Raw genomic sequence first — 13787 nt, forward strand, 5'->3', positions numbered from 1 at the left:
ATACTGTAAAGTGAATTAACTGTATATTTTGTGGACGAATTTCTGTAGCCAATTGCACAGCAGTGTCCGACAAACAGTTGGGGATTGAGTGACCAAATTAATTATTTTATATATTTATTGATTGATTGATTTTTTGGAAGGGATTACCCCCAGAAAGCGATTCGCCAATTGACTAACAACCAGGTTCCGACTTACTGTTAGGTAATCAGAGGAGTGTGGAGTGAAGAAACTTTCCTAACATTTCGCCCTGCTTGGGAATCAAAACCAGGTCCTCTTGCTTGCGAGGCAAGTGCTCTAACCAATATACTACAGGACTCCACAGGGAAGGGTTCATACTGTTCTAATAAAAAAAACAGCAGCAGGTCAGTCAGCATTTGAAAGGTTTAATATTTCAGCTATGGCATCAATAGAGGATTACATTAGTCTATCTTTTTCGATCAAATGCTGACTGACTTAATATGGATTTATGGCAATTCTGCTTTTGCTTAAGTGGTTCTAAACTATTACACCATCCAGGGATTCTTTACTGTTAACAGCACATAACATCAAAGCATAAGGTTCAAAATGGTTGCTCATCATCTTACACAGACCCAAAATAGTTCAGCAAAAACACACACAGACTGAGCTACCACTAAACTCAGAATTTCCCTAGCAGCCACCAACAGTTCCATGGAAAGTTCACACAAACTAATCAGCACAATACCCTTGGGCAAAACCACCTGAACTAGTTGCAATAGATCACTAAGTAAATCACTAGGTTGTTTTTTTTAGCCTGGAAGAGAACAAAGACTGTTGGTTAAAGTAGAATCATAATATTACAGTACATTTTAATTTAGCCCATCTTATCTGCGTTAACTCTGAAAGATTTAACAATTTAGTCCCACTTCCCTGCCTTTTCTCCACATCCCTGATAACAGACTGATTCCATTATAGTGTACTTTGAAAAAGTGTGGGTCTGCTTGCAGTAAGTTTCGTAAGTTTATAATAAGCTGCATTCTGGTTTAAGAAGACTGGAGGTGCATTTTTAGATTGCAGCATTGCCTGGTACATAACAATCATGCACTCTGTGGACAAGAAATGGCATCAAATCAATTCATATGATGCTCAGAGCATTCATAGGAAATTATGTTAGTGGCAACCTGATCCGACAACCTGGAAGTGATAATCAGTGGCCATTTTCCTAAATTTTCCATTGTAATGCAGGGTATGAGTTTATTATTGTAACTATAATTCTATTATATCTATTATTCTCTTATAACCACCATGTTATGATATAGACAGTCTGTACATTTTTTCTTTTATCAAATAATTATTTAGTATTCTGCGAAAAGCTATTATGGGTTATGATTCAACCATGTTTTGTGAAAGGGGCATATATATATTTTAAAAAATTCTAACCTAATCTCTTTCTAAGTTTTAATTTTAGTTTGAATCATGCTGTTATTTTCCCAATTGCGTTTTTCTAGAGGGATCTTATGTCTGGCCCTTTCTACTGTGCGTACCTCAACTCTGGACCAGAGACACTCAAGTACAAAGCTATTCCTTCATAATTCAGTCAGCTCTCATGTCACCCTTCCAAAATCAGGACCCTCCACTCATTGCAAGATAATTACAATTTCTTGGTCATTAGTAAATTTAATCAGAGAAGAAGAGGTATATGAGTTCAGGGAAATATTCCAAGGAACTGCTCCTCCGATCCCTCATGACAGAGGACCCAAATACCTTTGAGTATCACCAATTATAAAGAGAAGAAATCTTTCATTGCAATAATCATAAAACTGTTATCATATGCATGTTTTGCCACCATATCACAACCATGTGTACCATTCAATCAATATATTCCACAGATTACTAGTGATACAAAGGTATAGATACAATTTCCTATATAACTTCCTGCCATTTTTACTGCAACATTCTCACTTTGTAATCTATTCTAACACACTCTCAATCTGTCAGGATTTCTAATAAATAATAATAATCCTTGCATTTAATATAGAGTCCTGTAGGTCAGTGGTTAGAGCACTCGCTTTGCAAGCGAGAGACCTGAGTTCAATTCCAGGCAGGGCGAAACCTTGGGCAAGTTTCCTTACTCCACATGCCTAATAATAATCCCTCCAAAAAACCAAAACAATAATAAATTGGTCATTTTCAATCTACGACTGTTTGTGGGACATTGCTGTGCGCAATTGGCTGCCGCGTTCGCCCACAAATATACAGTCAATTCACTTTACAGTGTGTTCTGTGAAGCGCTTTGGGACGTCCTCCCGATGTGAAAAGTGCTATATCAAATGCAAGGATTATTATTATTATTATTATTATATTGCTTTTTTTTCTTGAGGGATTATTATCAGGTATGTGGAGTAAGGAAACTTGCCCAAGGTTTCGCCCTGCCCGGAATTGAACCAAGGTCTCTCGCTTGCAAGGTGAGTGCTCTAACCACTGAGCTATAGGACTCAATAACTTGCCAGTTTAATAAATACTAGCAAACCTTCAGAACTAAGATGCCTTGGTTCATGGTATGATGGTTTCTGAGAGAGAATCTATCAGCGATGTTTGGTATTGAGCAGTCCTAAATTTAGCCCCAAATTGCCTATTAGCAGTGAGCACGACTGATGTTCAAAATTATGCCAAAGCTCCAAAGTGCTATTTGTCCAGAGTTTATAAATGGTAAATTATAAACTCATCTGTCAAAATAACACACTGCTAATGTTTGCTTAAGTCATCCTGGAGATAAACCAATTTTAATTTAGAAAGATAAAATATCATATTTTCATTTTCTGGGAGCATTTTTCAAAACAAAGAACATTAGGAATGTCATTTATGATGTTTTTCTGACTGTGTTTTCCCCTTTTTAAACCCAGGAGAAATAGAACTTCTCCAATAGCACAGAACAAAGACACTAATCCAAACAGAAATAAAGGAGGTTCTAAAGATATTGGATCATACTTTACCAGCAGTTAGGAAAGTGAAAAATGGCCAATTATAAATGCAGTGAGAATTATTTCAGAATTATTCCCAGATATTTGCAATCGCCATTTGTGTCATGTTATCTTTGAGAGACATTCATTTACTTAATCATAAATTGAGTAATTGTCAAAAAGTACTGTGAGTTATAGTTAGAAATATAAACTGCTTCAAAGTTGAGCCAAGCCTTTGTTCAAACAGTTTAGCTCCAGCTCAGATTTGTTTATTATTTTTGAAAAGTACAATTTTTACTTAATGAAAGAAAATGTGATCTTCCTGTCAAACGAACAAAGGAAGTGAAAACAGGCCAAACTTGTCACATAAATAATAATAATCCCAGCGTTTGATATTGTCCAATGCCACATCAAAATACCTTGTTATAGGCAAACATGAGCCTGTTTGCCTACACAATACACAGTCACTATACTTTACACTGAATCCTATGAAGTGATTTGAGATGTCCTCCCCCAACGTAAATTATTATTACCCCTAAATTCAGCAGTTACTCATGTTAGTTACTCATTTGGCAGCATAGCGGTTAGCATGCTCACTTCGCAAGCGAGCAGACCTGGGTTCAATTCCGAGGGGGGGAACCTTAGGCAAGTTTCCTTACTGCACATGCCGCTGTTTACTAACAGTAAGTAGGAACCCAGTTGTCAGTCGATTGGCAGATCATTTTTCAGAGGTAATAATCTCTCCAAAAAATATATATAATAAATTTGGGCACTCAATCTACGACAGTTTGTGGGACACTGCTGTGTGCATTTGCCTGCCATATTTTGCCCACAAAATACAATCAATCCACTTTACAATATATTCTGTGAAGCGCTTTGAGATGTAGCAACGATGATAAGGTGTTATATTAAATGAAAATATCATTATTATTAGGTATATTGAGATCAGGTGTTAATCACCTGATGGAATTGATTCGAATCAGGATATAAAAGCCTGACCATTGACTGAGTTCAGGGAAGATATTGGGAGATGAATTCCAGAAGTGTACTTGCTATGGGACTGAATTAAACAATTTGGAATACATCCACAGAGTGGTGTATCTTACTTCCTCATAGAATCATAATAACTGACATAACTGACATATATTCCTCATTCTGAACTGAAATAATTCAAAATAACTGGATTTTCCATTTTTGTTTAGGATCCAGAGTCAATAAATCCACCCTAGTTTGGATGAACTGAAATGAACTTCTGATCTAAGCTGGTTCACTCATTCTGAACAGTCATCACTTCATTTGGATGAAAGTCCCAAATGCCCAATATAGGTAGGAAATGCTCTTTGATTCTGAAACTACTTGGTATAATTTGTTAAAATTATTATTGGCTTGAAAATTTTTAAGATAATAGTGTAACATAATGCTTTCACCCCAAAACATCCCAGTTCCAACCCTTAGCTTGTGTTAACAATCTGTCCATCATTGTTGGGTGGTGATATATATTGATTTGTTTTATTGCAACTGCTTCATAGTCCTCCTGAGAGCAAATGGACAACAAACTTCAACATGTTGCATTTATAATATACCTTTCACATAGGATAAGGCCCCAAAGCACTTTACAGGGACTATGTGGAAAAGTGAGCAAGGTGGGGAGAAGGGGGAGAGTTGAAGATATTAAGTTTTAGAAGAATTTTTGAGAAAAATGTTTATGATACACCATATGCACATGTATATGATTGATAACTGTGAAGCATCCTTCATTGTCTTCTCAATAATGATTCGAAGATCATGATATAAGATTTGTTAAATATTGTTCAGAGTGCCCCAATAGCTCAGTGAGTAACTGCATTAGTGATGATCCACTGAGTAGAAAGGTTTTGTATTTGATGCTTAGCATGTGCTGAGTTTGTTGTTCTTGGTCAGTGCAGTACAGAGAGAATTGGCATTGACCTAAAGTCCTTAGGTTATCAAGAAAACATAACCAGGTTTCCTGTTCTTGCTATCTAATGGGCATGTGTTTACAGAATTAAACTGGGCAGTAAGCATTTCTTTAATGTCATAGCCATATGTTAAGTATTGTTAATCATATCACGAACTAGTGACTCACTTCCTTGGACTGAGCTGACTTCAAAGTGACATGCCTGGCAATGAAATATCAGAATTAATGAAATCCTCTGGTGGTCTGAGTAGTTTGGTTTTTGAGCGGGGCAATGTAAACCAAAAAGGAAGTCTGGCAGTATGTTAAACATAAATCGTTGCATTTGACATAGTACATTATCATATCATTGAGACATCTCAAAATATATCACTGAATATGTTGTAAACCGTATATTTTGTGTTAACAGATCTTGGAGGAATGGACAAATTTAGTGGAGGCTGTTAAGCCTGTAAACCAAAGAACCAATGGCAGTGTGGTCCAAGCTGGACAGGCAGCGTGAAGCTTTGCAATGGTTTAGTTGGTTCAGCTCCAGTAATAGCCCCACTGCAGGCTCTAGTATTCCCAAGCAATTGGTTTTGCCACCCTACGCTTAAAATCTCTGCCAAACAAATATAAATTTGCATATATATGTAAAATTCTTAATTGTTTGATTTGGATATTTTTAGGCATAGCGATCAGTTTCTGCGTGTGTCAGACACCAAAAAAAAGCCTAATGAGAATCCCATACAATATAAAGAATGGCCTCTGGAGCAAGTTTCAAGAGGACAGCAGACACTCAAAGAAATGCACCTCAAAATAGGTAGTACTTTAAGAGATGAGAAAACTAGAGGAAGCAAAAGTCAAAGTAAACCCTAGTAGTATTTTACATCATAATGCGTAGGCAACACATGGGTATACTATTCTGGTGGGAGAACAAGATTAACTTAAATATGGTACCCAATTTTTCTGGCAAATTGTAGCCCATAATTTGTGGCTCTCTATATATTACTATTTCACCACCACTTGTACTACCCACCCATCCACCTACCTACCAACCAACCAACCACCTAGTTATGTGAGTGTTGACTGTCGTGGAAATCTTGCAAAGCTTCTGTGTTCTAAATGCGAGTTCATGGACTAGAGCCCACTAATAATAAAGAGCAGCCAAAATCTTGCCTGCTCAGTGTAAAATATTACAGAAAAATGGCAGGAAAGTAACTGCAACTGACAAGAAATGTAAGTTAAAGTGGTAGTACAATTAATCAACTAATTTTTAATGGCTGTTGCTGTAGAAAATTGGAGGTCAATGCACGCCTAATTATTAGGCACAAAATGCGAAAGCATTTGTCTCATAATTGGTCAGAATGACATATAATTGAGATTTATTTTTGCTATGTTCTTTAAGCAACAGATAAACTTGGCCCTACTGTTTAAGACGCAATTAATGGATTCACCAATTGCTGTCTTAAGGAGATTCTAAGTTCTCTAGAAACTGGACCAACCTTGTTCCAGAAGGCCATGGAGTAATGCACAGTTGTCAATTCCACTAGACGGTGCTTCACCTGGGATCATTGTATTTGGGTAACTTTTCAAATAAGCGTGAATTGTGACACACTTGGAAGCAAGTGGCAGGAATCCACAAACCATGTCAACCCTTAGAATATGTTGAACACTGGGGCTAAACAGGAATCCACTGCTAGCAATAAATTGATCTCAATACAAAAACAAAAGCTGTTTAATGCAAATCGTTCAATATATATCATTACCCAAACAAATCCGGAAATTAGATTCCACCACCAAGAAGAAATACTTGACCTCTGCTTACCCATCCCTTCCATCACCATTGATTTCATTAAGTATAGGGGAAAGTTGAACTTGATGTCCCACCACATACTGCTATCATGTTGGTTCTCCAATAATTTGGGTCAATAAATATCATATATCTGCCCACTCAAAGTGGTTTGTAAATTTCTATCCATGTACTTAGTGTCAGCATCCTTGAAGCACACATGGCAGAAAGGAAACATTCACCTGAGTTGTCACCACCAGCATTCTTTTTGTCACTTCAAAGAGCTATACAAGAGTAACCACAACATAATGTTTGCATTCTTTCCAGTCATATATGTCAGAATACTGAAAGCAATCATTCTTTTTAGAATCATCGCTGGTCTGAGTGAGGAAATTAAAACCATTCAACTTTCAGCAACATTGTTCAGGCATCAGTATATAGGTCCTAAATGTCAGCTTCCAATGGGATTCTTCAATGTTCTCCTTCATAAGGAAAGAATCTCATTAGAAGTGCATTTTACCTAAGATCAGTGTGATGCATGTCATCTGTCCGAAGCAGGGGTAAGTTTCTGCATCAAAACATTGGAATAATTTCAGATCCCAATTAACCAGATCAATGCAGTCAAAGTTATTAAAATCAATGCAAACTTTTTTTATTTTGCGTTCGATAATTGTCTGTTATGAAACATTACATTTTGTATGGTGATATATGGAAATTGAACAAGAACCGGATTGGGCAAATCTGTGGTGCTCCCACTATCAAATGATTTGATAGTGATAAGTCTCAGGGTTTAGACTTATACAGGCCAAACTAATTCTGGCCTTATACAATGTTAACACATGTGAACCTCAAAAAAACAGTCACAGTGGATTAGCAGTAGCATGAGCTTTGGATGATTTACTCCTCTCTGAACAAGCTGAGCATAGCTCTTGTAGTGCTGTGACTGAGATCCGATAACTGAATACTGATCAGGAATTGTGAGCTTTCTGGAATTATACAACGTTTATAGCAAGAAGAATGTCATCATGTGGGCTGTTATTTCTAGTCTCTAGAGATCAGGTACTCAGTGAATTACAAAACACATCTTTTGTTTTTGTTACATTTACATTTTAAAGTCAAGATGTAAGTTTCAAAGACCACTAGCCTGAAATTCGACCTAGTCTTAGCATGTAGTAACATTTTGTCATAACATTAAGACCATGCAGAACTGTGAAAAAGTTTTAAATTCAGTGTGAAACTAGAAGCCATTTTTTCCGCAGTTCTTAGAAAGAGCAAGCTTCCAAATAAAGTCAGAGTTTTCCACAATATTGAACAATCTTAAATTATACTGTTAAAGATTAGATGGAATTTTGGGTCTGCATTGTAAATAATGTACATTCAATTTGAAGCAAAAAATGTACTTCCCTTCCAGATTAGTCTCCCTCAGAGATTTGTGTAGTAAATGAAGAGAGATTTCTAGATCCGGTTACATACCCTGGGAGCTCAAAAGGATGTACACAGTTTGACCCATCACAGATTACAAGGTTATTTGTTACCTGTTCTTTTCATTCAGTTTATTTATTTCATTGGTTTGAAGAAGCAACTGTTTCTCCAACTTGTTTGTGGACAGAGAATTTTCCAAAAGCTGAATTTCAAGTCTCGATGTATGATTCAACACCTAAAAAAAATCATTAAACGATTATTGCTTTTTCTTTACATAAACAAATGTCAATAAGAACTCATTACAAAAACATGTTACACTATCACTTGAAATTGAAACATTCATAGACTTACCAAAGAAAGAAGACATACAAAACTATGGAAATTATTTTTCGCAAATCGCACCAACAATTTCATTTGATTTTCACACACTTGCATTGTCTTTTATCCTCACTACAATTTTCTTTCCTCCTTTCTTGAAAGCATTGAATCTCACTGGTCTATGGCTGTGTGGATGCTGGTTACCCTAATCAGTGAGCATTGATATTCAGTGCAAACCTGAGAGGGGAAGAGGGAGAAAATCTTAGCCAGGTATCATCATGTCTCACCTGACTTCCACAAGCATGCATGCCCTTTATAGGGGGACCGCAGGATAATGACATGGATCAGAAACCTTGACTGATATTCCCCTCCATAGATGAGGAACCTTGACTGATATTCCACTCCATATATCAGAAACACTTATCGTAATTGTAGTTCTCTTTCTGCTCCCCTGGTTGAGATCAGTTAACTCAACTCAGACGGTGGAACCTGAAACCTCCCCAGTTTGTATGGCTCAGTTTCACACTGAGCAGTGACTTTATCCATTACACCATCAGATGAATCATTTGGACTAATTTTGAGGGGTTAAGGTCAAGCAGCAAAAATGTTTTTTCTAATCCCTGTGACTATCAATGGGACAGTTTATCAAAGTGACGCAATTCTGACAATTTGAATTCTGACACAACCTGGGATTCTTCCCATTTGGCTCCCAATCTATATTGATACAAATCTGGGTAAAATTACTCAAAACTGTTGTGTATTTTTGCATTGTTTTGATCTGCAGTTTGATCCCTTCATTTATTCAAAAATGATGTTTCATTCCCACTTGGGTGGGGGTGGTTGGGGTCGATGGGAGTGGGGGGGGGCAGAGGGAATTAACTCAGGTCTTTTTGAGGCTGAGTTGTCTCCAAGGTTGAATTAAGTTGATCCTCTGTTGGTGTATAAACACAGAAGTCTCTGGGAACACACGGCGGGTCAGGCAGAATCCATGGAGAAAGGAAAATTAGTTAATATTTCAGATCAATGACTTTTCGTCACTCTGTTGGGGTGTTAGTAGTATAGTACCTGAATCAAGACACTGTTGATAATGGACAAACCAGTCTGACATATTGGCAAGACTTGGAGGAACAGACCAGTCACTGTGGGCTGGGATTCTTCCCATTTGACTCCCACAAACCAAGGCCCTAACTGGCTAGCTATACAGGTAGCAGGAAGCTTATCAATGCGTGTAATGGGAAGTTGCAAACTTCAAGTTGTTTAAATGACAGCATTACTCCATGCACACTCTAAGCCCTTAGAACTCGTTAACCTGCATTTAAACTCATGTAAATAGGGTAGGTCCCTTTAGGAAGAGATAGTTCACACTCCATACCGAATATAAATTTCCAAATATTTATTTTGCGGCTGTTAAAGCACAATTAATAGTTTCTATGTTAAATGCTCAGCTGATCAAAATAAATGCATAACTGCTCTTCTTGAAATAGTAGCATGATTGTACATTCATTTGAAGGATGTCCTCTCCAGCAATAGGTACCTATTTCTGTACGGCACTGGAGAAATGAAGACAAGTCCTACGGGTCTTGAAACCCAACTTCCTGACCATATGGGAGAGTAATTCCCAGTGAGCCATTTTGACACTGAGGTTAAAAATGCAGAAGTCAGAATAGGATTCACAAAAGATTTATAAATATTGAATTCTGCCTGTAACCGGATGTGTCAGGCCAATCTGCAAGAATTCTTATCTGACACAATCTCCTTTGTGAATACTGCATTTTTGACCCCACTGTGACATTTTGATTGTAACAGGATGACATTGAAACAGATTTACTGAATGCTGTTTCTGTTGCTTGTCCCATGTTGGGACTTTCCCCAAATGAGTAATTTTATCAGCAGGTGGTAGTTTATCAATTCACTAAGTTTGGGCGTAGAGAGGTGATATGATTGTACCATTACTGTTACTGATATCTGGGAGGGGAAATTGCAGGTCAGTTTCATGGTGCGTTGTTCAACCATTTTATGAGTTCAGAAAAAGCAAACCGACTTTGATGCATCTAATTCTGAGAAATAAAAATAGCAGAATATTTGAATTGGTTTGTGATCTTGGGGGGAAATGTGCAGTATGTGATGTGATAATTACCATTAGTGACAATCGTCATATTACAAACCCCATATTTCCCCTTTTATTTCATATGATTTTCATTTTTTCTCTCACCCCACCCCTCCACATGTTGATGCATTACTAGGGTTGTGGAAATGTAGAATGCTCTGCCTCAGAAAGTGGTAGAGATGCAATCAATAGAGGTATTTATGAGAATTAGATAAATACTAGGATATGACAAAAGAGAGGATATTGGGATTAAAAGATATTAAAAGATCTTTCAAGTGAAAACACATTTTACTTGTGTGACATCATGAATAGGAGCAATTGGTGAGGTCAGTGCTCCACATTCAGGTTGTCACAGAAGGGTGAAGTTCAATATAAATGGTTGCTCTTAAGCTGCTTTGAAGAAAATGCTGAGAAACACCAGTGAGACCATGGCAACAACAACAAATTACATTTATTTAGCAGCTTTCACTTTGGGAGGTGCTGCAATACTAGAAAGCTTCAGATGACGAAAACCCTTCAGCCCTTTTGATCTCCTTCCACAATACCCACCCAACCACCTGCACATGTAATTATCACATCACATACTGCATTTTCCAACCCAACGAGCAATTAAACATGATCCCCATTAAGGTAAAGCTACAGCTATGTTTTGTTAACTTCAGAAAGTCATTTAGGATTTTGTGATCTTGAAATTGTTTATTTACATTTTCTCAGCTGTGTTTCTGTGCCAAGGTTGTTGTAAACCATTAAAACATAGTTGTTAAATATTCTCTAACTGGATAAAACACTGGCGATATACTTACAAGAATCATTCAGTCGTGTGACTGCTGACAGTGCATTTTTGAAGCCTACTTATTTAGCTTGGAAAGACTGCTTAAAACTCAGTGTTATTCTGGCTGGATTAGTGTGAATCCATGTGCTGTGTAGAATGTAGAATTTGACCCCCGAGCGACATACCTGCGTTTCAACATCTGTGAGTTTGCGTGTCTGTTCTGCTGTCTGACTCAACAGACTGGTGCCTATCTCCAACATAGTGGCTGTGTGGTTCTGGACGGCATTCTGTTGTATCTGAGCCATCTCCATCTTCATGCTCTCTTGAATGTAGTTTTCAAGCTGCAACACAGTAAAAGGATTAGACTAAGATTAATAGGCCTCATCGAATAGATTACCTAAGAGTTATGGAGCTCCTGAAATCAATTTCACTGAGAGTATTAGGTAACAAAACCAAAACCAACACACAAACCTCCCATAATAATAAAAAACAAGCCCTAGGAATGCATGGCATTTCTATTTTCACCTGAGGTTCATTCTCCAAATGCAACGCTTCAACATAGGAATTCTAAAGAAGGGCACATATGTTAAGTTGGATTTTAAAACATGGATATATGTTTATTCAAGGATTATTAACATTATATAGCAAGAACTCAGTTGCTCCAAGCACTGAATAGCCCTCAGAGATAGAATTTATCCCTAAAGGCTGTGGATATGAATGAAATCTTCCCATTCTATTACAGAAATGGAAACCATGCTTTTAAATTCACTGCAACTCTTACAACTATCCAAACCTGATTGTTATGCACCTCGGGTCATCTTCACTGTGACCTAATTGACAAAATGCTTCAAACATCAGCAATAATAATTTTAATTTAAAAAAGTCTGTAAAAAATAAGACCTTTCCTTCACAGACTTCAAAAATGAGAAGCAATTCTTAAACACAAATGCCAATGGCAAAAAACAGCCAAACAGCAGAATAGTTGAAGCCAGATGTTGAATGGCTGAGTACAGACTAATAATGTAGGGGGTGGGCTCCTTTCATCTTATCTGTAAGCATTCCATTAAAGATAATTAAGCTGTGAAGGAGGCATATTTATGAACAGTGTAACTTCAGTTGCAATTCATTTAAGACTGATCCAGATTAGATAGGAAACTAATCTGCCAGGACTACAAAATCATTCTGATTGATTGCGTACTTGTTCTCATTACAGCTGGACATAAATTATAAATCTGTCAAACGTGGAAAAACCAGAAAGGACACTTACAAGCATTCTTGGATGGTGGAGATTGAATTTATCTTCGACTCTGATATTCAATATTCAGGATTTTAATAGTCAAAATGGAGAGAAAGCTATTGAGGTGACAATGGAGTCCTGTAGCTCAGTGGTTAGAGCACTCGCTTTGCAAGTGAGAGACCTGAGTTCAATTTCAGGCAGGGCGAAACCTTGGGCAAGTTTCCTTACTCCACACGCCTAATAATAATCCCTCCAAAACCCAAAACAATAATAAATTGGTCATTTTCAATCTACGACTGTTTGTGGGACATTGCTGTGCGCAATTGGCTGCCGCGTTCGCCCACAAATACACAGTCAATTCACTTTACAGTGTGTTCTGTGAAGCGCTTTGGGACGTCCTCCCGACGTGAAAAGCGCTATATCAAATGCAAGGATTATTATTATTATTATTAAATGTAATCACAATGCTGCCTAAATTGGCAACTTCAGCAACAACAACAAATTGCAATTATATAGCGTACTTCACATTGGGATGATGACCTAATGCACTGGACAGTCAAGAATTTGCACCCGAGCTGGGGATTGGATTCAAGAGGGAATCTAGGGTGGAGGCAAAGAGATAGAGGTGGGTGTAATCTGCATACATGTAGAGTTGATCCCATGGCTGCAGATGGTATCACCTAGGCGGGAGCATGTAAATATTAAAGAGGAAAGGACCAAAGACAGAGCCCTGAGGAATGCCGCATGTAAATGCAGGGGCTGTAGGAGAACTCATTTGCAAAGACAAAGTGGAGATGATGGGTAAGCATAACATTGAAACCAGGCTAGACAGAACCGTGAAGGTGGAGTTGAAAGGAAAGGTGGTGGAGAAGAATAAAGTGGTTAACTTCCCTGCAGATACACAATGAGGATAGTTGGCTTGAAGAAATGTTACACAGATGTACCTAGCATGCTCTTCATTAGAATACATTAAGATTCTACAAATTAATTAATAACCTGCAGGTTAACAATGTTCAAACGGATTTAGATGCCCCTGATTACTGCATTTAATTGAATCAAAGGCAGATTGTAGAGTATTTGGGAAATAAATGGGAAATTTACTGCATTTGTTTGCCTTTACCACAGTTGATCTTGGAGTGCATGATGTTGTAACCCAAGGTGAGAAGGGAGTCAAGTGTTCTACCCACAGCGATGGTATTCCTTACCTTGCTATGCAAATAGAAAATATTGGAAATCAATTACATGGGATTCACAGTGGAGATTGCACATAATTTATAAACATGAAACCCACTAGTAATCAGATGTACTT

The 13787-nt window shown here is 37.5% G+C and overlaps 1 protein-coding gene across 1 annotated transcript in view; it reads right to left on the reverse strand.

The window, feature by feature from the left end:
- The window catches only part of LOC103184590 (angiopoietin-1), a 155087-nt gene that overhangs the window by 50185 nt on the left and 91115 nt on the right, over positions 1-13787 (reverse strand). Inside the window, exons 2-3 of the mRNA XM_007902688.2 lie at positions 11427-11582; positions 8158-8279 (exon numbers count right to left, since the gene is read on the reverse strand). Coding sequence (XP_007900879.1) covers positions 8158-8279; positions 11427-11582 — 278 coding nt within the window. The remainder of the gene's footprint in view (positions 1-8157; positions 8280-11426; positions 11583-13787) is intronic.

This window comes from Callorhinchus milii, unplaced genomic scaffold (assembly GCF_018977255.1).
Source record: "Callorhinchus milii isolate IMCB2004 unplaced genomic scaffold, IMCB_Cmil_1.0 Scaffold2, whole genome shotgun sequence".
Lineage (NCBI taxonomy): Eukaryota > Metazoa > Chordata > Chondrichthyes > Chimaeriformes > Callorhinchidae > Callorhinchus > Callorhinchus milii.